Below are 24,642 nucleotides of genomic sequence, written 5' to 3'. Positions count from 1 at the left end.
CACGACAATTAAGCATCGTTATCGTCGTGAACGAAGGAGTTTCGGTGCTTTCTCGGTGTCGTTTCTCCCGCTACGTAGACGCACGATCCGTCGTGTACTATCGTTGTAATATGAACTTCTCTTCCTGCACACACCACGAATTGCCGAGGGACCGATAACGTCACTTCTGTACTCTGCAATTGTTGCGAAGCTCATCATGGAAAAAGCTCACCGCAAGATTTTTTGCGAGCGAATCATTGCAATTAAACGCTCGTACTCAATTGGTCTTAAAAATTTATATGGCATTGAAATCAGATATTGACATAAAATATTGACAGATATTGACATTAAATATATTCGAAAGAAAATGTAAAATTTAAACAAAAAGTTAGCTGTGCATGCTAGTATAAAAATGTTTTTCCGTCTCCGCTCAATTATCATTAGTCGTTCCACGATTTTTATCTCAAATCGAAGAAGAGCGCGATGAAAAAATGTGAAAATTGCTGTCGAGCATGGTGCGGTAAACATGTGGGAAGCAAAGCGATGTGTTGTGTTGCACATGTATACGTTCGTATACATTATAGCGGCGAACCGCTCACGTTCACTCACGCGTGTTTCTCGCGCACATACGGTGTTTAGAAAGTTCGAGCAACGAGAACACCACCGTCGACGGTGCGGAGGGTACGTCTTGGTACCAGAAGGTAACGTTTGCCGAAGGTAGTGCACGCCGGCTTAGGTGGGGGCATCTCTAAGCTAGCGGTGCCGGCGCTTCCCCGACGCTCACTGCTCGTCGACCAGTCGAGCCACTGAGACCGTGTGGTACCGGAGCAAGAAAGGAAAAGAGAGAAAGGGAGTTTTTAAATAATCGTCCATCCGTCGGCCGGATTAGGAAGAGGAAGATACTGACGTCCCGGGTCGTTTGACCGTGTATTTTGTGCTACGCGGATTAAGCCGAATCGGGAAGACAATGGAGAAAGATCAGCCGGATTCCCTGGCAACTGTTGCCGTCGTCTCGGAGAAGATGCCGCAGACCCACAGTCACTATGCGCCAAGTGAGGTCTATTCTACCACCGAACCACCACCGGTAAGCTTCAACATATGGATTAGAAGCTATCCAAAGATGTCCCAGACTTAGCGAATCATCTGTCGTTATTCGCTCTTCGATCAAATTGGAACTAAATTTTTTTACAGAAGAAGTTGGGGGGAATTCTCATTTGTTGTAAAAAAAACTTTTGATTTTCAACGTCGATATCTCTGCAATTAATTTTCGAGTTACACATCTGTCAAAATAAAATCCATTGAACAACTTATTATAATAAGAATAATAAAATTTTTGCCATCTATTTACATTTTTGAAGCTGTCAAAAAGTTTTTTGTTTTAACTGCCTATGAGATGCGAACATTATATTGATTTAATTTAATATTTTCTTTATTAACAAATTTATGTGAGATTAAAATTGGTGATCCCCGTTAAGTCCCAGAACACTATATTTCTCATGACGATATTACACGTACATAAAAGCTATTTCTGTATATTGTATTTGTTTAACTGTAAATTAACACGCATCATTGCATATTAAAGAGTAAAAATTTGCCAACGTGTTTAAATGTAACAAAAAAAAATACAATTTTATTATATTTAACATAAGTTCCGTCGAACAATATGGTGGTTTGTTGGAAAGCTTCTTCCACATATGTGTGTTTCTTCCTTTCACACTAAAATGTACTAGTTCTTAAGCAAACTTTGAAATTAATTAATTTAAAAGGATCCACGTCTTATATACTGTTCTATATTTTATTAGATATACAGGGTGTATCTGAAATAACGCACACTAATCATACAGTGCTATTTCTAATAAAAAACTGAATCGAAAAGTCGTCTACCATTTTGCAATTTTTGCATTTCTGTATGTCGATAAATAAAATTTAAATAATGTATATGAAAACTCGCAAACCCAATGCTATATATATATATATATATATGTACTATATGTTGAAGCAAAAAAAGATAAGGATTATATTTTTACTCTAACGCAAATTTTACTGCTCCCATAAAATATTACTGTCGTATTAAAAAAAATATATATATACATAAATATAAAAAAGTATATATATTCAAAATAATTTTTGTTATTTATAAAATAGCTTTCTTTAAAAAAAAAAAATACTCAATTTTTTAAAAAGTTTTTATAAATATAAAAGATATAATTTTCAACTTATTTAAATACAATTGTAATATGACTTTTAATTCCTTTTCGCTTTTTAACTAAATAATTTTTTAACTGCAATTTTATAATATAATTAATAATTTTTAACTACAAAAAATGACTCCTTTATGTATGAGAAAATGCTGAAAATAAAACATGATAGTCTGTATGACTTTATGAAGCCATTCATCAAACAATTACAATGATTAAAACGTCGGATAATTTCGTATACACGTGCGATTATTTCTGAATAGAGAAATAGCACATAATAGCGAGTGGAGTATAGAAGTAATCACAATTTGAAAAATGGCATTCAATCGTAATTGAGCATCAACCACTATAATGAGAAAGTTACAACAAAGAAATTGTTCGCAGATTTCTCATGATATTCTTTGTTTGCCGGATGATCTACAATTTTACTCGCGTTTGCATAATTACATCCCTATCGTTATTGATAATAATGACAATTAATTGGTTTCATTCTCGCGAGTATAATTAATTTTTTAATACGCAAAGGGGGGGAGGGAATGGTTTCAGTAAATTTGACATGAAAAGTTTTAGTCTAGCGAAAAAAATAGGTTATATAAGATAAAAATGTTTTGAAAGTTCATACGTATATTTTTGCAGTTGTACATTCTTATGCAAATTTATGATATGCAGAGCGATAAGCACGAATGTCACAAGAAGCAATATTGATACAGAATATTATAAGATATTCGCTATTATCACAATTGTGTACATATAATATAATTTTTCTAGAAATATACGAGTAGACATTTCGCTCCATTAAGATCGAAATAACACTATAACATATCATAATATTACGTGACACGTATAATTCGGCTGCTATTTCACGAGTCAATGGCTTGAATACAAGCAATTGGAATGCAAATATAGCGTTTCGTTGATTGATATCGTTGACGTTGCATAACGCATTCGCGGAGTCTTTTGAGACACAGAACACTTCAAATCGACACGAATAAAATTTGATTATTCGCAAATAAGGTCAGTGTCGGAAAATTGTCATAGAAATATATACATACAAGTTTATCCGGCTTGTCCGGTGTGTAAAGACGACATGCAAGGTTTAATCGACCGGCAATATTGTATAAAAAGACATATGGAAAGATTTTTGAAGGACGAAAGTCGGGATAAAAGAAAGAATGTTCAGGTAATAAAGCAATTTTCCTAGAAAATGTGCTAATGACTCATGCAAAATCTCAGAATAAAAGAAGCAACTTAATGCAGCGTAAAACATAACAAATGGCTTGTAACCTTATCGTTATTATTGCTATGGAAAACACGTGTTATTAATAGATAGTCTTTTTTCTGTAAAGTATTTTTTTAACGATCTATGTTAATCACTTTTCATAAAACAGATTACGGATAATAATTAATAAAAAATAATAAAAAAAAAACAGTTTGAGATATTGAATATATATTAGCACTTTTGAAATAAATGTGTGTGTGTGTGTGTGTGTGTGTGTGTGTGTGTGTGTGAATACATTTCAGTAAAATATTTTTACTCAATTATACAAACAATAATTTTATGTATTGTTCTCTATTATTTTCTATTTCTGTGAAACATATATTATTACATATACTTGTTTACATTTATCGAGAAGTTTATTTTTCTTTAAGAATATTGAGGATCGCACCATACAATAAAGAAGTTCGTGGCACGTTCATAGCACTCAACAAGAAAAATAGCAAAGATTTAATTACAGTAATTACAACGAGCAAAAGTGTGTGACTCTTAATGCATATTTACAGTGAAAAGTATCCTCCGAGATGCGTACATTTCCGCTGTGGAAGTCGTGATCGTGTCATTATTAAAGATGGACGCTTAATTGGTTAGCGAAAGAGTTTAAGAGAACGCGTCATCTAAAAAAGAAACTGTAAATGCGGCACACGTTTCTGAGAATATTTGATTTCCTCTCATTATATTATTACAAATGCGCATATTTGATAAAAATTATTATTATAAAACATTTTTTTCTATAAAAAAATAGGTCTTTTATTTAGAAAGGTAGTATTATAAAATTATGAGAGTAAGAAATAATATCATTTTTCAGACCGCGTATGTGAGAGACACAACCGATAAATAAGAGCCCTATACGGTCGAAGCTATAGATCTTAAAATGCTTTAAATAATTCTTGAATCACTAAATATGATATACATGTACTTGACATATATACCACAATTGTAATCTAACGAACTGTGCACCGAAATATTTCCAGACTAAACACAATTAAACCACTATAGTAATTAAATTCTAATAATTTCGATGCTCAGTCAGGCATCATATTTCAAAGATATTAACATGCTGAAAAACTGTAATTAAACTTATTGCGAAAAATATTACCTCGGCCGGGAGTCGAACCCGGATCTCTTGTATTCCGTACGAGCGTCCTAAGCCATTAGACCACCGAGGCCTTAGTAATATTCTTCGCAATAATCGGTATATATAGGAGAACAACGTCATACTCGGAGAGTAAGAAATATTAAGAAATCAAGAATATGGACAATTTGCTCTAGAGAGAAGCACCCTATTCGTTCGAAAGAATCGTATTCATGTTGAAGTAAAATCGATCGTTTACAAGATATCAAATATACGTAAAAGGAGAATAAGTAAACATTAAGCAAAAAATTAAGCAACGAAATGAAGTTTTCGAAATTCGATGATGTGCGTACTTTGTGCGATATTTACAAATTCGTGAGGGCCCTGAACACTGAATTTAAGCTCAAAGAAAATATTTTTTAATTTCAAGAAACAATTTATATTAGTGGCATTACACTGAAAAAAGAAGTGTTTAATTTTAAGATATTAAAATATTTTATTCTTGTCTCTATTTTTTAAACACTTAAAGATATTTCAGTTTTAAACTTTTCAATAGACAAAACATTACGTGTTTGGATTTAAAACGCATAGTGTCTTGTCTATTGAAGAAGTTTGAAACTGAAACATCTTTAAGTGTTTAAACAATAGGGATAAGAATAAAACACATTTCTTTTTACGGTGTATAACATATTATATGCAAAATTTTTTAACATCTAATTTAAATAAATACGATATAAAGACATTGTAATGAATTTGTGTTATAAGAAGGAAATTAATTTCTTATAACGTTTTTATGTAATGTATATAAATATCTTTTTAAATAAGTATTTTTTGGCTGTATTTTCAAAATAGTAAAAGTCACCTTTAAAACATCCCACGCTTCATGTTTTTATTGAGCAATCAACCATTTGTGAGACTTGTGTGTTACGCGACGAGCTTTCAGGAGACTTCAACGCGCGCGCATTGGGCGTGGAATATTAATGCCAGCATAACAACATTGGTGTATAGTTACATGTGTAATGTCAATTAATATAATATGCACTAATGCAATACATAAGGAAATTGTATTACCTTATTTTTTATGGGTTCAAACCTCTCCTCTATAAAACAGAAGGCCATTTCCGCCTATGTCGTCAGCAACAATGATTACTCCATCACGCGTATCGCCGGCATATGAAGTAAAGAGAAAGAGAGAGAATGATTACATTTTTCATTGAACAATATCGCATACTAAGAGACAAATCATTCACATAAAGTTTGTTTTTTCATTATGTACTTAAAACTTATGTTTCAAAACTGTCATATTATTTTATACCGTCATATATTAGTCTTTGTAAATAACACTTACAATGTATATAGACCGTATATCTTATATAAATTACATAAAAAATTTTTAATGTATTGTATGTTTTGGTTAAATACGCTTGTCCCTGACAATTTTCGCATTTTTGCTTTTATTGCATATTATTATGGTATTTATTTTTTCGCACGCGTATGTACAATGAACAAACACGATTACTCACAGTTACGTAAAACAAAACAAATTCTCTGACGCTTATGAAAACAAATATGATATTCAAATCGGACATTTTTTCGTAATTCTTAATTATTCCAGTGAGACTTTGTCAATTTGTTTATTTATTAATAATGCGTATAAAATTTTATAATAAAAAGCGACATGTGCGAATAAGAAAATTTCTTGTTAATTTACAAATTTGTAAAAAATTTTCTTTAAAACAATAAAGTTAATATTTTTTTTAAGAAATAAATACATACTAATAACAAAAAAAAATTATTGAAAAAAGAAGAAAAATTTTGCAAAGAAATTGAAGATTAAAATGTATAATATTTAAATATATACTAGAAATTTATTGATAATATACCCTAGAGAAATATCTTACAGATATCAAAATGGAACAAAGTTTCTTTGCTTTTTTTGTATTGCATCTTCACGTTCATTGAATGTGAAACAAAAGAAACGTCCACAAGCATTCAACAGTTTAAGGAGGTTAATACAGGTTAATAATGGTTGGAAACGTTGCTTTCATTTGTTAATTCCAAGCTTACAATATCCATCCTACACTAGTACATATTAGAGAGAAAGTACAAAAAGCGCGATATCAATGTTTCAAATCATATATCGTGGTTTATTAGAAATAACTGTCACCTTTAAACATGTTTCACAATTTTCCAAAGTGTCATGACTACTTTTCTATTTTCTCTTTTTCGTTACTAAATAAATACATAAGTTGTGTGCCGTGTCATTGTCACAACGCTGTAAATTCAATTTGTTTAAATCACTATATAAACACGACTAAACTTCTTAACGAAATTAACTTAGATTGCTTCACTTGCAATTAATGATTCTTCTTGAACCAATTCCCCAAAACGATCAAATTATTTTGGAACGTTCTCTATGGATCGGGTAAATGTCAATGACTAACAAGTAATGGACAGACCAAGAAATTTGTCTCAAAGGACAAATAATAATTTTTTTCGTCTCAAGCGCCTAGCAACAGTACCTGTTTACTTTTGTTAGGAGGATCGCGCGGCAATAAAGCCAGCCTCGGATGGCCTACTATCTCTTGGAAGCCTCTCACCCGAGTCGTCCATCCACATCGAGGTCATTACGAATTGTATGTACAAGTACAGTCCGTGATGCAAGTCTCATCTTCTTATAGAGAAAAACTTATGAAAATCAAAGTCCAAAAATCAAAGCTTGACATAATTTAATCTCAACATAAAAATATAATATTTGACATAGAATAATATTGGACAAAAACGCATAGAGCTAAAAATATGTCTTTAATCCTGAAATAAACTTGCGCAATATCCATTTCGATATAAGTTCTGAATAGGCGATGTAGCATAATTACATAACATGGCAGTCAAACATGATCTACGAGTCCGCGTAAAATAGTGGCAAGTGTTTATGATCTACAAAAGCGTCGGGCGTCAAAACGGGTTCGAGTCATACTATAATAATGTCAAGGTACAGTTAGCACGCGTCAGATGTATTTTATCGCACTTATTCCCGGGACTCTTGAAGAAGTTAAATGACGCCGCGGTAGTTTATTTTCAGCTATTGTTAATTTACTTGACTGCAATACACGGACGTCATTTGATGGCTAGACACATACACACACGCACACATTACATAGGTACTTTAAATATTATTTATTGGAGAAAAATGTTTGATCTCACTTTTTTATACATGTTTTTTGTACGACTGATAAAGGTAAATTAAAGGGATTTTCTAGATTATATGACATTGACTGATATATTCTCAATGAAAAATCATGTGAGTCAAGGAGAATAAATATATATGATCGATATAAAATAAGAGAGACGCTCTTGAAGAGAACTCATTCACTCGCCAAGGAAAACTTGACTTTGCGTTTCCATGAGATTCAACAAAAATTCCGGTGAATCAACAAGATGCATTAACATACGTATGAGATTTTACATAATTACCTTCCTTCTCCCGTTTATTAGTGTAATGTAACTAGCGCGGGAATCCATAGTAAAGCACAATAATTTACTCGCGTTCGCGTTCATGTAAAGCACATAAATGTGCAAATGCCCATATGTACCTATGTATGTGTGTATCTATATCACACCTGTCACAGAGGTGCCGGTATACTACTCTTCTCAACACATATAATGGGACTTCACGCTGGTTAACCAACCGAGTCGAGGTCTTTTGTCGTTTCACGCTCTCCTTTGATGTACGTTCTCTTCGCCATTGTTGTTTTTAATAAAACTCTGTTTAATATTAAAAGAGAGAAGACTCCTATGAAACCCGATTCGTTGTTGATGCTCTAACGACAAGAAAAAAAATTTAACTCTCTTTCCTTCTTCGTTCAAATATTATAACAAATGAAATCTTTTTTACAGGCATACATGAGACCGCCAATGAAAAGCACGGCTGTGCAGATCGCAAGGATTGCTGCTATTACTCTGATCACGATGTCTGTCGTGCTTGGTAGCTTTATCCTGGCGGCATCCTGGGTCCAGGCTAGAGCTTCCTGCACGCCGGAATCGATCGCAGCAATGCAGGCTGAGTTGAAACTTCAACAGCAACAGGCCTATGCATCGTATCAGCCGCAAGGTGAATTTCTCAAGCGTTTGCAGCCAGAAGCTCTAGTACAGGTAAGATTATAAAAAAATATGATAGAATAAAATGCAAAACCATATTCTATCATAATATATACCTACATCATTCGCAAGAAAACAAAACGAACAATAAATGCCGGACATACGTTTACATATAATTTGTATCTTGCAATAAAATATACTATCTTATATCCAACGTTCACTTTTTAGCCGTGTTCCGATATATGTTGCCAATACTGAAAATCTATAATATAATACGTAACATGAACTATAGATTTTCAGTACTGGCAGTGTATATAGGAATAGGGCTTTTTTCGAAATGTTCGAATCTTACAAGTAATAAAGATCAGTACGTATCTTGTTAATGTTGTTAATTTAATTGGTGATCGCAGCATTACTATTGCAAGGAGTTTAAGGTAAGTCCACCAAACGAGTAGAATAATGAAAAAAAAAAGAGTAATAGTAATAATAAAGCAAGATTTGCTATAATGTTTTCAGTACCGCTATCCGCTGCCTTTAAAAAACGCAGCCGCATATAAACGCACGATTATCGGATAACGACTGTCCTTACTGTAGTCGTTATGGAGAAATCGCGTTGACGGTCCTGCTAATTTTTCGTAGCAGGGAAAGTGACTGTGCCTGTATCGACCGCGTTAGATTTCTCATTTAATTGTTAAACGAATTAAATTCCATCGTTTGTAGCGTAAAAAACAGCGGAGTCGACGCCGCAGCTTTCAGCTTGTTATATTCACGCTGGTGGTTTCCACGGAGATTTCTAAATTTTCACGTCGTGGCAGCGTTCGACGAATCGCAAAAGGAATCAATCGACAGAGTTGTGCAGATCGACAAATTGCGTCGGACAGACCCGCAATTTAACTCTTTACGATTGAAAGTGAAAAAAGGAAAACGTTAGTGCGATGCTGCTAATATAATTAGCATTCGTCTTCGCGCTCAGTAAAAACGCAAATTTGCTTCAGCAAGCAGCCAAAGAATACTAATGCAGTATATGATGTGTACAAATAAATCATAAATATAGACGAGAATCTGCCTTTTGAATATCTTTTTAGTCATTTAGTCATACAATCTACATGTGTAATTTGAAGCTGATTTTTATTTAAAATTGCATAGCAAGCCGTTATTTCGTGTAAAAATATATTTTTAATTTATAAAATGTCGAACTGTTCTGACAGTTAAGGTAAAATTCATCGATCAGTTGCATATCTAAAATAATTATATTGAAATTCGAAGAATGTAAATGAAGTTGTCATTATATAAATTGGACTATTAATAAGAAGCAAAACAAGTGGATTCGTTTTTCACGATGCTCGAAAAAGATCGTGTCTGATCTAGCATATAGTTTATTATTGATTTTTGTGATACTTGCCTTAATATTACCATAACGACGATCATAATACCATTATGATTTGTCATTGATTCTTTTAATTGTTCCATAAAATACAATTTGTAACTCTGTGGGCATATAGTTGGAACTCTAGTCAAGTATGGCAGCAAAAATTCGTCAAGAAATTTTATCTGTTAACGAAGAAATATAATGCCCGTCTCTGAAAAAATATTATTTTAATCCAGAAATCACTATAGGAATTGTTAGCCTGCAACATGATAAAAAATAACGAAATACGTGCAAATATATAGTAATTGCAACGTAAAATCTTTTTGAGGAAATAATTACAAAAGTATCATAAAAATGTCTTGTAAATAAAAATTACGTGAGATGTAAATCATCAAGCAAATTGCATAATTTTTTTTATCAATATCACGTTTAGAATGAACACATTTATTTTAATACTTTTCACTGTCAATATATCGGCAAGTAAAAGAAGTGTCGTGATCTTGCGGAATTTCTGAGTACGATACAATTGAACATAGGAAGCTAATTTCCTAGCAAATCATTGGATTTTCCTGTTTTTTTAAAGTCGTTAGCATGAAATGTAATTTCTTGGAAAATTACCAAGCAATTGCTTCTTGTTTGTAACATTATGCCTTCTGTTTTTCTGATTGTTTTTTTCGGTTTTTTTATACAAAAACTTTATGTAGCAACAGGAAACAAATAATTACCAAATTTTATACATTTGTTAATGGACACGTCTAACAAAACTGTGCCTTAACACGAGTGTCTTACCGTCACCCAGTGAAAATCACGAATGCTCGAATGCTAATGAATGAACTGGCATAAAATATCGCAAATTTAGAAAGCGTATAGTTATTTACAACCTTGTTCTTCGTTAAGAAAAAAGAGAAAGAGAAAAACAGAAAGGCGCGTGAGCGTCTTGCAAGCGCGCGCTTGAATTGACAGCGAATTACAATTGTCGACAAATTGCTAGACGTAATAAAAATATTTCTATAACCGCGCGCGAATTTTCTGAGAAAGTGTCACGTCTCGAAATACTTGTTGATTGTTTGGGCAACGGTGTGCACAGTGGTTGGACGCTTATTATGGTCAAAATAGCAAAGTTCCGATGGGAAACGCCAATCGTGCGTTGCATTATCATTGTGTCTGACTTTATTACATTGCACGCGACGATACCGCGTTAGCTCGCTCGTCTCGAAGAAATTGAGAACGAGCGCCTTACGTAAAGCGAATATAATGCTTGGGCACTTAAACCAGGAAATCGGTGACATTTTTTCTTTCGATTAAAAATCTAAAGTTTCACAAGAGTTATACAGTTAACTTATCTACTTTCTTAGCGTTTAAATATTTTATTTATTCTAATTTTTTATAATTTATTAAAGCAGAGATAAATGACGCGATATTATTATAAGATATTGTCGGAGTATTCGGAGATTTCAATGCCACAGCCGCGTGCGTAAAGATGTTCTCTATACTTGACTCTATGCTACGACGCCGACATGAAATTTAAACCCCCCCCCTCTCCGACACAAAATATATTTTTTATATGTGCAAACTGAATTTTTGTCAAAATTTAACTCAAATCTTAAACCGGCTTAGTAAAGTGCTTTATTGTTATACAAAAGAGGGAAAAGCGAAATTTCCAGTAAAACTCTATAATTTATGTTTTATTTTATCCGCTTTTACTTGAACCAAGATGGCGGAAATATCAGGCGAGCTCCAAGGTTTAATTCCAAGGCCATATTCAGACAAAGCGTGTTACAATCGTATACGTGACAGCAACAGTATCGACGAATCGGGAACATACTGAGAAGCAAAGATATATAGAATACATTCAATAACCATTTCGTATCTTTCAAAAGAATTGTATGTATATATATATATATAATTCTTTATAAAAGTGTGTGCGTACATTAATTAAATCTATTTTGTTTATTTACCGAGAGAACAGCTCTACTGCATGAATCATATTAACTTGAAAACTATTAAGAAAGTAATATATTTAAAAAATGATGTTTCGTGTCAGATTTCTAGATATTAATAAATAAACGATGAAAGAATTTAAACGTCTTAGATACATGAGACTTGAGCAACTCTTGCTTTGAATCTTTCGATTTTATCTTGATGTACGGTTACATTTTCTCCCTAAACCATAATCGCATCCTAGAGTACACTTTCACTGACGAGCACTCCAGCTGACTGACGGCTGACAAGAAACGCGTGACGCATAAAAAGCGCGATTTTTTTCCACGCATCATAAATCCCCCGCACCACGATGCGATCTCTCGCCGCAAGCGGAAAGAAGCAGCAACGTGCCGGTATGTAGACAACGACGATTAATTCCGGCGTTAAAGTGAGCCCGCTGTAAAGAACGAACTTTCGAAGAGGCACGCTCCGATCGTCCGTGAGTATATTAAACGCAGAAAACGAAACGCAAAGAAACGCTCGGCGGTACCAGGAGCCGCGCGTTCAAGGAGAACCGCAAACGGGGGAATTACGTAATTCGAGTTGCGTTCCTTGTATGTGATTGCGGTTGTGCATGCAGATCGACGAGCGAGCTAACGTTATGTTTACAAATTTATAACGATCACCGCGACTAGTCATAGTTAGTAGTGTATTTACAATCTCGATTAATCGATGATAATGTGTAAGTTTCGAGGTTAATATCCTCGAGAAAAATTTTATTTCTTAGCAATACAATAAATAAATAATCCCTGTTTTATTTACATAAAACAATTATAAAAATAAATTATTACTTAAATAATTAATTAGGCTTTACTCTCAGCTGGTAATTTCCTCATTAAATATTTCCTAATCTTATTTCTCTCTCGTGTTATATAAATTTTTACTTCGTAAGCATTTTACTGAATTTTTACTTCATAAGTATGTATTCCGTTTATTTGTCTTATTATGAATGTCTGATTACACGGCTCTGATTAACAGTTCTGCTGTTACGAAATACAACTTTTTTTATTTTTTGATGAACGCAAAAATTGTATTTGCGTTTATTTTATTCGCACTTCTTGTAAATGCGCCCATCATTGTACACTTCATCACCCATCATTTGGTTTCCGTTAGACGAGGCCTCGAGTATACTCGTCAAACAATCGTGAAGCATCGCGGAAGCGACGCGCTCAATCGCGCAACGAGTTTTCTCTTCTCCCAGTAATCAATTTCCCTCATGAGAAACTAGCTCTCTCAAATTAGATTGTTTCCGCGAGTCTTGCAGTATTTCTATTAATTAATCATTATTTTTTCTCTAATGCCATCCTCATATATCTACGAAATCATAATTTTCAATAATAGAGAGCTTTATTAATGAATTAAACATTAAATTATTGAAAGATAATTTTATTACATTAACTATTATAATACATATTATATTAATCGCCATATTATACATATACTATAGCGATGAATCGAGATACGTCTATAGTTATATCATGTTAATAATTATTATGTCAATTATATTATCAGTCTCGTTATACCTATTGTCTATTATTTTTGCAATTTCGTACGTTGGATAGTTTTGACACTTTTGTTGTCAGTAACACGATTATGAAATCATTCACGACAAGTAATTGCATGGAACGAAAACTGGAAAGAATACACTTTTTCCCCGAACAGTGAAATCTTATAGATCGATTATTAGTGATCGTAGTAGCGCGAGTCAATGAACGTCGTCGAGTTTGATCGCGCGCGAATGTAGCAGTCGTTTCCGGTCCGTTTATGGCGACCGATAGAAAGTAAGATCGGTATAGTTATATGCTGCGAGAATGTAAAGTTAAACTAAAAGCGTCTGGCTATAACGGACGTGCAAAGGTGAAAATCGGTCATTGTGAGATCAATGAAGTCCGGTGAGATCGACCATAAAAGCATCGTGGCTTATAGGTTTGGCCTAGAGAATAATGAAACCTTTTGATGTAAAGACAAAAGTAATTCTTACGAGATTAAATGAAATGCAAATAAAATTGCAAAATTAATAATTAACTGTTAAAACGAAATAAGTTAATGTCTCGGGAAGTCAATTATTATTTTTATAAAAAATTTTTCCAAGAAGAGACTGTTATCAAGTGTAATTACCTTAAAAATAAAATTGGAACCCGTAAAGAATCGTTTTCCCTCTTACATTTTTAATCGTAGCTACAATCACCTATAATATAACTTTACAATAACAACAACAAGAAAAGTTTTCATGACGTTTTATTATTTAAATGGATGGTTGGCTTTGATATTTTAGAACATGAATTGCTTCAAGGATCATCTTTGCGCACGATACTCCTAATTTGTAATCAGTTGCACGTCGAAATTAACACTCACGTGTACTTCCTCGCAAATTATGGCTCGATTTCGTAAGCGTTTTCAGTTAATTTACGATGAACGGAAGTCATCTAATAAATGGTGTTGAATTGTTCATTTCCTTATAACACGAAATATCAAATAACCTTTTGTTTAAAATGTACGTTATATTATTAAAATCTAGTTAAATATCTTTTATTTAACTAGATTATACATTATAACTTTTTAATTTTCAAGGTCGAGTTTTTTGATTTACATTATTGAATGCAGATTAATTGACAGTTTGTTTATCAGTAAATTATTAAAACATGATGTTTAGATAATTTAGTTTTTATTATGTATGTATATAATGCCTAGATAAAATTAAAAATAAATTCTTTCAATTTTGTTAATCAAAATAAAAATGTAGAAATCAAAATTAAATACAAAAATTACATAACTCGAGAGTCAGTAACTTGCTTGATAATTACATGGAGACAAGATACTCCTAAAGGATGTAGTAATTTTTTTCATCGCACCTTTGGAGCAACCAGATACTTGGAAAATGTACCACGACGAAAGTGGGTTGTCCGTCGCGCGCTAACCGCAAGAGGTGAATGTTCTCTAAAAAGATTTTCTCTCGCGCGGCAACTGTATTGTATTATACTCTTTCGTTTGACAGTTTCAAGTCGACTTAAGGTACTACGTTCACACGTACTGCAAACGTCATCGGTGAAAAATAGAATTCTGACTCATTCGTCTATACGTAACGCTACTGTAGCCGACTCTTCCTTTTTTATACGTGAGAACGATCGATCAGTGATGTTAATGAATGTATCCAGGCGAGAATCTTTTCTGTCGATTGAATCTGCGTTTTGCATTAGATGGAATGATACATATGATTATTAACTCGCGAAGAGAAAAATAGCACTGGATTGAATATATTTAGCTCGCACGCAATACACAACTGTATAATATTGTGTTATATGTACGAATTGAATATTTTTAAATGCTTTTCTTTATAAGATACAATATCATATTTATCATATATATTGTACATTTCATTTTACAATAATATGTATATATATATATATATATAGTCTATAATAATGTACGTGACTATTACATAATTATGTGATGAATTAAGAAAACTGATTGTTTTATGATTATTTTAATTATAAAGATTTATGAATTTTTTAATTAATAAGAATTTCAATGAATAGAAAAAAAAATTTTTTTAATTAATTTTTACTAGGCTTTATTTGATAAATAATACATATAAAATTTAGTGAATATTGTGAATGTAAGTACAAAATATAAAATATATGAAAAATCAATCGCTCAACTATGGTGGCTCAATTATGATTGAAAAGACTCATATCTCATATCGATCGATTATGGATAGTATTCAACTTCGTATTATTGCAATCAAAATGAGTTTTTGAAATCGCATTGCATCGTCCTACAATCATATTATCGTGTCCAGCACCGTGTACATGTCTTAAAAACGATAGATAGCCATAATTGATTGTAATGTTTTGCTAATTGATAGGTTGAAGAGGTTTACTGCATTTTCTAAAGAAAGCCATTCGACATACGGCGAAGTCATCACTGCGGTAAATTGCAATGACGATTTCTTCCATGTCGCACGCTTCGTGAATCTCGAGTAGGTGGAAACATAACTCTCGTTTCCCTTTTTTCTGCAGAACTTCATGTCGCGATAGTTGCACATCGGGAATTTCGCGACATACGTACAATAATTGCTCTACAATAATACAGTAAGACAGAGAAAAGTGATATGCATCGTGCAACATACAGTTATCATGTTACATCTTGCGTGTATGTATATAATATTATCTAAGTTACGTATAGAAATTCAGTTGATAGATACACGAAATTGTGATTTAATTGATCATCCAATTAGTATTGCAAATTTTCGCTTAAAGTGAGAAATGCAGCGAGCAAGAAAGATATGTATCGTATTTATTTTTGTGATGTGAAATTTTTTGAATAATCTCTAGACAGCGATGCAAATCTCAGCTTTTCCTTTATTATATCTGAAGTGTATTGAATTATTTAGTTACTTACTGAAATAAAAAGTGTTAATGATAGACTAAGAGAGTAAATTAATGACAATAAATAATTAATTTCATATTTGAAAAGTTAATTAATTACGAATAAAAAATTAACTAATCTCTTTATTTTATTTCCTAGAAATTTTTTAGACATTTCTATATAAGACACTTACATAAAAGAACTTTTTGATTTCTACTTGTGTGTTTGAACAGTATTTTATTTGATTCGGAAAGTTACTACTTCAAAACAACGAAACATTTTTTAATGAAGCCATGATGAATAATGTGTCATATCAGTCTTCCTTGTATTTTCCATGATTATATGTGAATGCTATTTATTTTGCAAAATATGCACATAAGACGTTATTTCTGACGCAAGTTATATTAGTTCCTGTATAGCAAGTTTCATCTCCCGTTTTAGTTTGATCGTGCAGGTTGTCGCTCGTCCGGACTATCGCGAAATCCTTTCTACATCCTGAGCAATTTCCCCAAGTGGAAAGTGCTTAGCCACGTTCACGTTTCTTTGCGCTACGGGACTTGACTTATCCGAATTGTAAGTTAACTGTTTAAAACACTGATGTGAACTTTCACATCATATATTCAAAATTTTAATTGTTTTCTATCCAATGTCCAAAACAATGTATACATATGTCTTTAAAAGAATACTTTTGAGCTTAATAATTTTATATGGATATCATCTGACCGCTAGATATTCGAATGTATGTCATAACAAGCTTTGAAGTCATATAGGTGTTATATAAAATCGGTGCTTAATTGCTTACAGTTCTCGCTTTTTTTAAACAAGATATTATAGTAAGAAGGTTGTTAGAGAATCAAACAAATCAGACAATACCATTCATTGCATTAGACAGATATCCCAGAAATTAATAGTCGTTATTATTACGCGTGCAATGCTGTGAACTTATCATTATGATCCACAATTGAGCAGGTATTGTAACGTACGTTTCTTGCAAAAAATTGTAATCATCCATTGCCAATCGGCTTACACATTAAAAAGCTGCAGGAAAGGCATTTAACTATTGATTCATCGGGGGAAGCATTTCAACACGTTTACGCCGAGTTTGCGGTAATCCATAATTTAATGCTTGTATAAAGACTTACCGGATACAACTAACAGAACGAATAGTGCGCTTGAATCGGAAAGTCTCTTGCACAAACATCGCAATTGCGTGAAATCAAGAAACGCGGCCAAACAGAAGAATGTAATGCATGCTTATGAAGTAGAGCTTCGTTTTTTTTCTTCGCTTTCTACGTTTCCGTATTAAGTTATTCCAAAATAAATTAATATCTTATCACTTATGATATTAACTTAACTGTGGGTCATTACATGATATGATATTAACTTATAATTACTGTAATTGATAATGTTTAAGTTATGATTATAAAATTTGTTCTAAATTTAATTCATGCCTATATTATGAAGATATTTGATCATAAAAAATTAAAAAGTTGCAAAACTCTTAAAAATGACTTTAAATTAAATTTTTACTAAGAAAAAGTTAATACTGCAGCTCTTTAAAAGAAGCAGAAAGAGACAGTCCTTTTATCGCATTATTTAATATTTAAAGTTTGATTTAAAACATTTTTTTTAATATAATGTTAATTTACGTATTGTAAGATCATGTAGAGCAAAGCTAATTTTGCTATTTTATCTCTTTGGATATTTTCCTGTTCGCATATGATTTCCATCGTTGGCGAAGTTACAGTGCGATAATATAAATGCGAGTTCACTTTCACTAGTGACCCCACGATGTCGCGAGCAGGAAGACAAGTTGCATCAACGAATGATGATTGCCACGGCGGTATTTGTCCAGCTTTCAAAACCTTAAAGGAATACTCATCTTTTTCCGCTGGAATTTTTCAAATCTCTCTCTCTCTCTCTCTCTCTCTCTTTCATTAGATAAAAAATGAAAACTTTATATAAAACTTATTTCTGTGAAATCAATAACTATTTAATTTTTAATATGAATAATGTAATTACTGATATTAAAATACTGAAAATATAAATTATCAACACAAATGCAAACTTTCCACGATATCTACGACTTTTACATTGTATACAATAAATCCACGCGCGATAATTTTCCTCCTATTTTCTAATAAGATTTAATTATTGATATATATAATATCTATAGACAATACACATATATGTAGATATCGGTGTAAATGCAAAATATTTAAATAATCTCTTAATTTAATTAAACGTAATATTAGGTTGGTGCAAAAAATGTCGGTTTTCGGTATTATAAAATGGTTCGTTTTCCTTTTCCAATATATTCTATTATATTTTTAAAAAGTTAGCGATTATAGATTTGATAGAACGAAGTTTCAGCTTTAAGAATCTATATTTTTTTATTGCAATATAATGATTTTTAATGGAGTTATGAACAATCCGAATGCTACTTTTACTTAATCCGCGAGTAACTCAGAAACAAAAAATCGTAGGAACATTATTAAAAAACGATTTTGTAGGTTTAAAACTTCAATCTTACACAATAGATAGTCAAAAATTTTCTCGATTTTTTGGGGGGTATGTGTAACACACACACAGACCTAGATCTGTTTCTTAAAAATATCATTTATGCAAGTCTTAAAATAAAAAAAAAATTTTTATTTGTAGGAGTCTGTCGAATCGAAGGATTCTGTACAAAGTCTCGTTGCGCCAGCAAAGAAGGAAGTTGAGCCAGATACTAAGGACACGAAAGCGCAAGGAGAAGGAGAGAACAATTCGAAATCTGACAGCGAAAACGGTGATCGGGATGATGACGACGACGATTATGATGACGATGAATTCCCTCCTGTGCATATTAAGCTTCCTCTTCAGTTAGATCTCGATGATATTGCAGGCGTAAATATATAATTTTCTTATAATTCTACAAATTTTATTTTCTTCCATAAGTATTTTAATGATAATTGCCATATAAAATTATTGTATATATATAGTCTTGTATCGAGCCTTTTAATAATTCTTAATTTTGTAAAAATATTGACTTGTAAATCATACCTTAAAATTTGATTGTTTTCTAGACACTAATTCAACAAGCTCGTAGTAGAGTTTCTTGCGTAGTTGAAAGACGACGAGCCGACGAGGTGATGGACGGAACCGGCGACAACGGTTTAGATAACAGTACCGATCCGCAGCGTTTCCAAAGACTGAGTGGCGAGCGAGTTGCCATTCTTTGCGAATCAGGCAATCCAAACCAAGAGTAAGTAATATCAAAAGAGACACGTATAAGTTGCAAAAAATAATTGATAATTTAGTGATTGTAGCCAATTTTAATATATATATAATATATTAAAATTATTGAATATTTAAATTATTATTTATAGCTAATATAATATGATCTTTAAAAATATTACTTATTGTAATGCGAATGAGATTTACGATAACAAAAGATTTCCAGTTACTATAAATATTAAAGAAATTAATAAACAATGCCACAACTCCATGTGGATGTAAAATTAAATATTCTTAAATTGTAAATTAAATAGATAAAACAATAAAACATAACAAGTAATGATTGTATGGCTTTTATTGTAGGCAGCAAGATCAAGAAATGCTTACCCCGATCATCGTGCCCCTAGGCACTGTGCAAATTCCTCTCCAGTCCCAGGAACCTAACCCGGGCTATCATCAATACCAAATACACACCCAGTATCAAGTTCCCGATATGCAGCAATTGCCGCTTAGCGACCCACGAGGATTGAATCACATCCCGCCGGGTATACTTCCTCCCGAGCTTCGTAACCTTCCTCAGTTGACTATGGAAATGAGACCACCTCGAATGGGCCCGCAAACGCCTGTGATGGGACCTCAAAACAATCCGATGGGACCACAAGTAAGTTTTGTTTATCACGCAAACGTAAACGAATTATGTATGTATTGTACCATCGTAAAAAAATTTATTTATTAATAATTTATTTAGCATATCAGTGCGAATATTATTTAATATTTATATGTTTAGATCGAGATGCGTCAGATCCCTATCGAACTCCGTCATTTCCCAATGGACCCGATGAGAAGAATGCGACCGATGGCTCCGGAGCCTCGTCAGGAACCGCAACAGATTTCGATGGTGTATCAGCAGCAGGCAGAACAAGTTCCCAATACTTATAACCAGGAGCAAGGTCCAGCCATGATGCCACCGCCTCCTCCTCAAGCCGATGCGCAAGAACAAGATCCAAGAATACAACAGATACCATCTATGATGATCGCACAAACCGAACAGAGACCACCTGTCCCACCTCAGGTTACGCCTGAAAAGTCACGCTCTCCTTTCCAGGGTATTCCTATAGAAATTAGGAGAATAATTCAGCAAGTACCGTTAGAGATTAAGAATATCATCCAGCATATTACTGGCGAAGCTAGGGCGATCCCGGTTCAAGTACCAGAGGGAGCACGTCGTGAGGTAACTTATTTATTCGTCTTGCAGATAAATTGTAAAGCACATTTGAAAGAAATTATATTTTTTACAAACAGATGCAGTATATAATATACTTTTTTTTACTTAAAATGTGAATTATAGTTTTTTTACAAGAATAATGCTAAGATCTTTATCCGAAAAACTTTATGACATACAACGTCATTAATGTGTCACGTTCGTAAATATGTGTTACAATGCAAATAGGAACTCAAACCGTTCCCGGAAGGCGCACGACCAATACCATTAGGACCATTCCCACTTCCGGTAGAAGTGAGAAACTTGATTGAGCATGGAAACATTGAAGGTCGTCAACGTCCGGATAGTAGCGAAGAGCAACAGGAAGCGAAACCTTTCCCAGGTCCGGAGGATGATAGCGATGAAGTAGAAAGAAACTTCCCTATTCCTATGGAAATCCGCAACATAATTCATCAGGTAAAATTATAAAAAGAGCATACATACTCATATACATATATGTGTATACATCAAAGTTAATAAAAAATTTTTTTATCAATATTGATAATTTATATAAGATTATTTGTGATAATTATTAATTTAAAATTAATATAAAATCTATTTAAAGAATACAATCGATAAACTAGAACCCTGTATCGGTCGAAGCTAGATCTTAAAATGCTTAAATAATTCAATCTTGAATTACTAAATATGCTATATATGTACTTAACATATATACTACACTTGTATTCATATATACCACACCTGTAGTCCAACAAACTGCGCCGAAAAATTTCCGGACTATATAAACGCAATTAAACTACTGTAGTAATCTCGCGAATTAAATTAATTTCTAATAATTTCGATGCTCTCAAACAGGCATCATATTTCAAATATGCTGAAAAAACTGTAATTAAATTTATTGCGAAAAATATTAGAATCGATGGTTGAACGTTGCTGAAAAAGAAGGCAACTGGTAGCGTGGCCGAGCGGTCTAAGGCGCTGGTTTAAGGCACCAGTCTCTTCGGAGACGTGGGTTCGAATCCCACCGCTGCCAATCTTTTGCTCAGAGATTTATTTTCTGAAGATAAAGTTATAGGCTTGAGACTCTCCGGAGGCGCGATTTGAATAATCATTTTGACAAATTTTATCTTTTGTTTTTTCTTAGAACATTCGATATAACATTATGTAACCTATTTTAATGAAATAATTAATTAATTAATGGATTTCTGAAATTTTAGGTTGTAGAAGGTCGTGCTTTCCCGGTTCCGAGATTTGCGTTAAGACCGGTCAAGTCTTTGGAGGTACCAGTAGAAGCGCATGCTGAAGTGACCGATGGCCAGTCCACTGAGCAACAACAACCTGAACATCGAGAACAAGAGCAGCATCAGGCGGTACATTTGATAAGCATTCAACAGCAACAAGAGCAGCAACAGCAACAGCAACAACAACAGCAACAGCAACAGCAACAACAATCTATGCAAGAGGAATCCCGCCCACATTGTAAATAAAAGTTTATTTGCTCTAAATTTGAATTTCTACATTCTTAGAATTCCTTTTTTTTTATTAGATTATATTTTTATTCTTAATTTACTTTTAATACTAAAATTGTTTGTTATAAATGAAATAATTAAGATATGAGATGAAAAAAGATTGTGAACTTAAATATATAATAGTTTAATATTAGAGAATTCAAGTATATTATTAATATTTATCTGTCTATTTACAGACGTGCAACCACGTTCCGTACGTTCCGTACCAGATGAAGTCTTCCTACATCGTCGCGAAAAGCGTGTACGTCGTTGCGCCTGTGATTGCGCGTGCTAAAGAATTGACTACATCCTATTAGACGGAATGAATTCTCAAAAGATTCCGTCCGAAATAAAATTACAAAATCTAAAAGAGCGTACCATCCGCACAAACTTTGGTCAAACGTTTTCAACGATCTCGATGAATAAAGCAAAACGAAAGGAAAATAGTTGAATATTCTCATCAGTGTTGCAACCGCCGCTGCAAGTACATTGAATTGCTGATTGCATTAAATTTTTCTAATCCAAAGTATTTTTATTATTACCACTATAACAAACCACAATATCTGAGTAACTTTCCTTCAGATTATCCCAGATTTCGCTTAATAGAAATCAAAGAATCTTGAATTATATTAACAAACTACATTTACGATAAAGTATTGTACGAAGTGAATAGTATTTTTATCCCGCGCGGTAGATAAGCATATCGAAGCATACAGTTGATGAATAAAAATAAGTATGCTTATCGAGGAACAATATCCCAATTTAACGACATGTAATTGATTTCAGAATATTCTTTCCCTATTGGCCAACAGTACGAGATTAAGACCATTTTACAAACGTAACAATTATATACGTTGTGGTATCAACAATCTAAGAATTGTTGATAGGAGTGATATTTTCTAAATCGATTTAATTGACTATATCGTTATACCCTCTTTCATTATAGAGAGAAAGAAAATGCGAAGATAGTTTAGAAATCTGTGATTCTCCTATACAAATCTCCGTGAAAACATGCTTCTGACAATGCTGACACAGACACGCATAGTCAAAATAATTAATAATTAAAATTCTGTACAATAATCGTCTTTTACATTCCGTTATTAACTTTGTATTTTTGTTTATTTCCTTATTATACCCTCGCCTCATCCTTCAAAGTGATAGAGAAAAGATGAGTCTTTTATACAGCGTAAAAAGTAATTTAAACATGTCAAAAATTTTTTGGAACAACACTTTAGTTAACTGATTATTTACAAATATATTCCTATACATTGTTTACGCCTATCGAAAAGTAATTTAAGTTTTATGTGTTTTATTGATTTATGTTCTTTATGTATTACATGTTTTTTTTCTCATAACAAATAATAAAGTGATACAATTGATTAGATTTGTGAATTGATAATATAACGTTTTACAATAAATCTGAATATACGTGATAATATACATATAATAAATAAATAAACACACATACATATATAAAAAATATAAGAGAAAGGAAAAAGAAATTTATTTCAAGTAAATTAGAAAGTCAATTAATTTCTACTAGTTTTTCTGTTTCCTTTAATCCCCGTTATTACTTATAATTAATTACGAAAATAATAATTGAAAATATATAATGTATACAAATAACAAAATAGTGTCTGCTTTTATATATACATACATATATAATAACAAACATGCACAATAAAACAGAAACATAACCATAAATAAAATTTGATTATGATTAGTTGTATTACGAGTATATATATCGTATGAGAGATTTAAAATAATCAATAAAAACAAATTATTATAGGAAAGAAAACAGACTTTTAAAAAATCTTGCACAATATTCTCAAATTATTATCCTTTCTTTTTACTACTTTTTTACTTTTTTTGGATGTTGAGTATGTTTTCTCCACCTTCATGCGGTTGTGGGTTATTTCAATTTTTGCTAATATAGTATAATGTTATATAACATAAATATAACACCTCAACTATCAAAAAAGAACGTTTGCAATATTCTCGATTTTTTTTGGCATCATTGAAGCGTTCCATCAGTTCCATGAAACTTTATGTTTTGCAAGCATTACGCAGAATGCGGAAATTGTGATATTTCTTGTCGTCCTTACTCGGGAACGTAAATGTGCATGTATACGTACAATTCAATGTAATCGTATATCATCATTATTCTTTTTCTATGCAATCTCTATAAGCACATAATATTATTTAATATTAAGTAATATTTTAAGCATATTCTTAGAATATTAACTGTAACATTTAAATAATATTTTACTAAAATTATATAATATTAAATAATATTCTTGAAATTGATGGTTATATGTCCACTCTTGATAATATTATAATTATATGA

The 24,642-nt window shown here is 32.4% G+C and overlaps 1 protein-coding gene and 1 non-coding gene across 2 annotated transcripts; both read left to right on the top strand.

The window, feature by feature from the left end:
• Positions 1-645: 645 nt before the first annotated feature.
• Positions 646-23,375, top strand: LOC108723829 (putative mediator of RNA polymerase II transcription subunit 26). Its single transcript, XM_018449836.1, has 9 exons — positions 646-1,063; positions 8,426-8,680; positions 19,008-19,235; positions 19,415-19,593; positions 19,929-20,226; positions 20,353-20,796; positions 21,016-21,243; positions 22,005-22,266; positions 22,493-23,375. The coding sequence occupies exons 1-9, from the start codon at positions 947-949 to the stop codon at positions 22,588-22,590; spliced, it is 2,109 nt and encodes a 702-aa protein (XP_018305338.1). The 5' UTR covers positions 646-946; the 3' UTR covers positions 22,591-23,375.
• On the top strand, positions 21,739-21,820 carry TRNAL-AAG (transfer RNA leucine (anticodon AAG)). Its single transcript has one exon. It is a non-coding gene; the product is annotated as a tRNA-Leu (tRNA).
• Positions 23,376-24,642: the final 1,267 nt, after the last annotated feature.

This window comes from Mycetomoellerius zeteki, unplaced genomic scaffold, assembly GCF_001594055.1.
Source record: "Mycetomoellerius zeteki isolate Tzet28-1 unplaced genomic scaffold, Tzet1.0 scaffold25, whole genome shotgun sequence".
NCBI lineage: Eukaryota > Metazoa > Arthropoda > Insecta > Hymenoptera > Formicidae > Mycetomoellerius > Mycetomoellerius zeteki.
The sequence above is the reverse complement of the archived record's forward strand: the minus strand, read 5'-3'. Positions and strand labels throughout refer to the sequence as shown.

What these genes read in the sequence shown, in the direction of transcription:
- LOC108723829 (XM_018449836.1), top strand. Translation starts at nt 947, where the DNA reads ATGGAGAAAGATCAGCCGGATTCCCTGGCAACTGTTGCCGTCGTCTCG. An exon ending in CTACCACCGAACCACCACCG is followed by an intron (nt 1,064 to 8,425) that starts GTAAGCTTCAAC and finishes TCTTTTTTACAG; the next exon opens with GCATACATGAGACCGCCAAT. An exon ending in ACAATCCGATGGGACCACAA is followed by an intron (nt 20,227 to 20,352) that starts GTAAGTTTTGTT and finishes TTATATGTTTAG; the next exon opens with ATCGAGATGCGTCAGATCCC.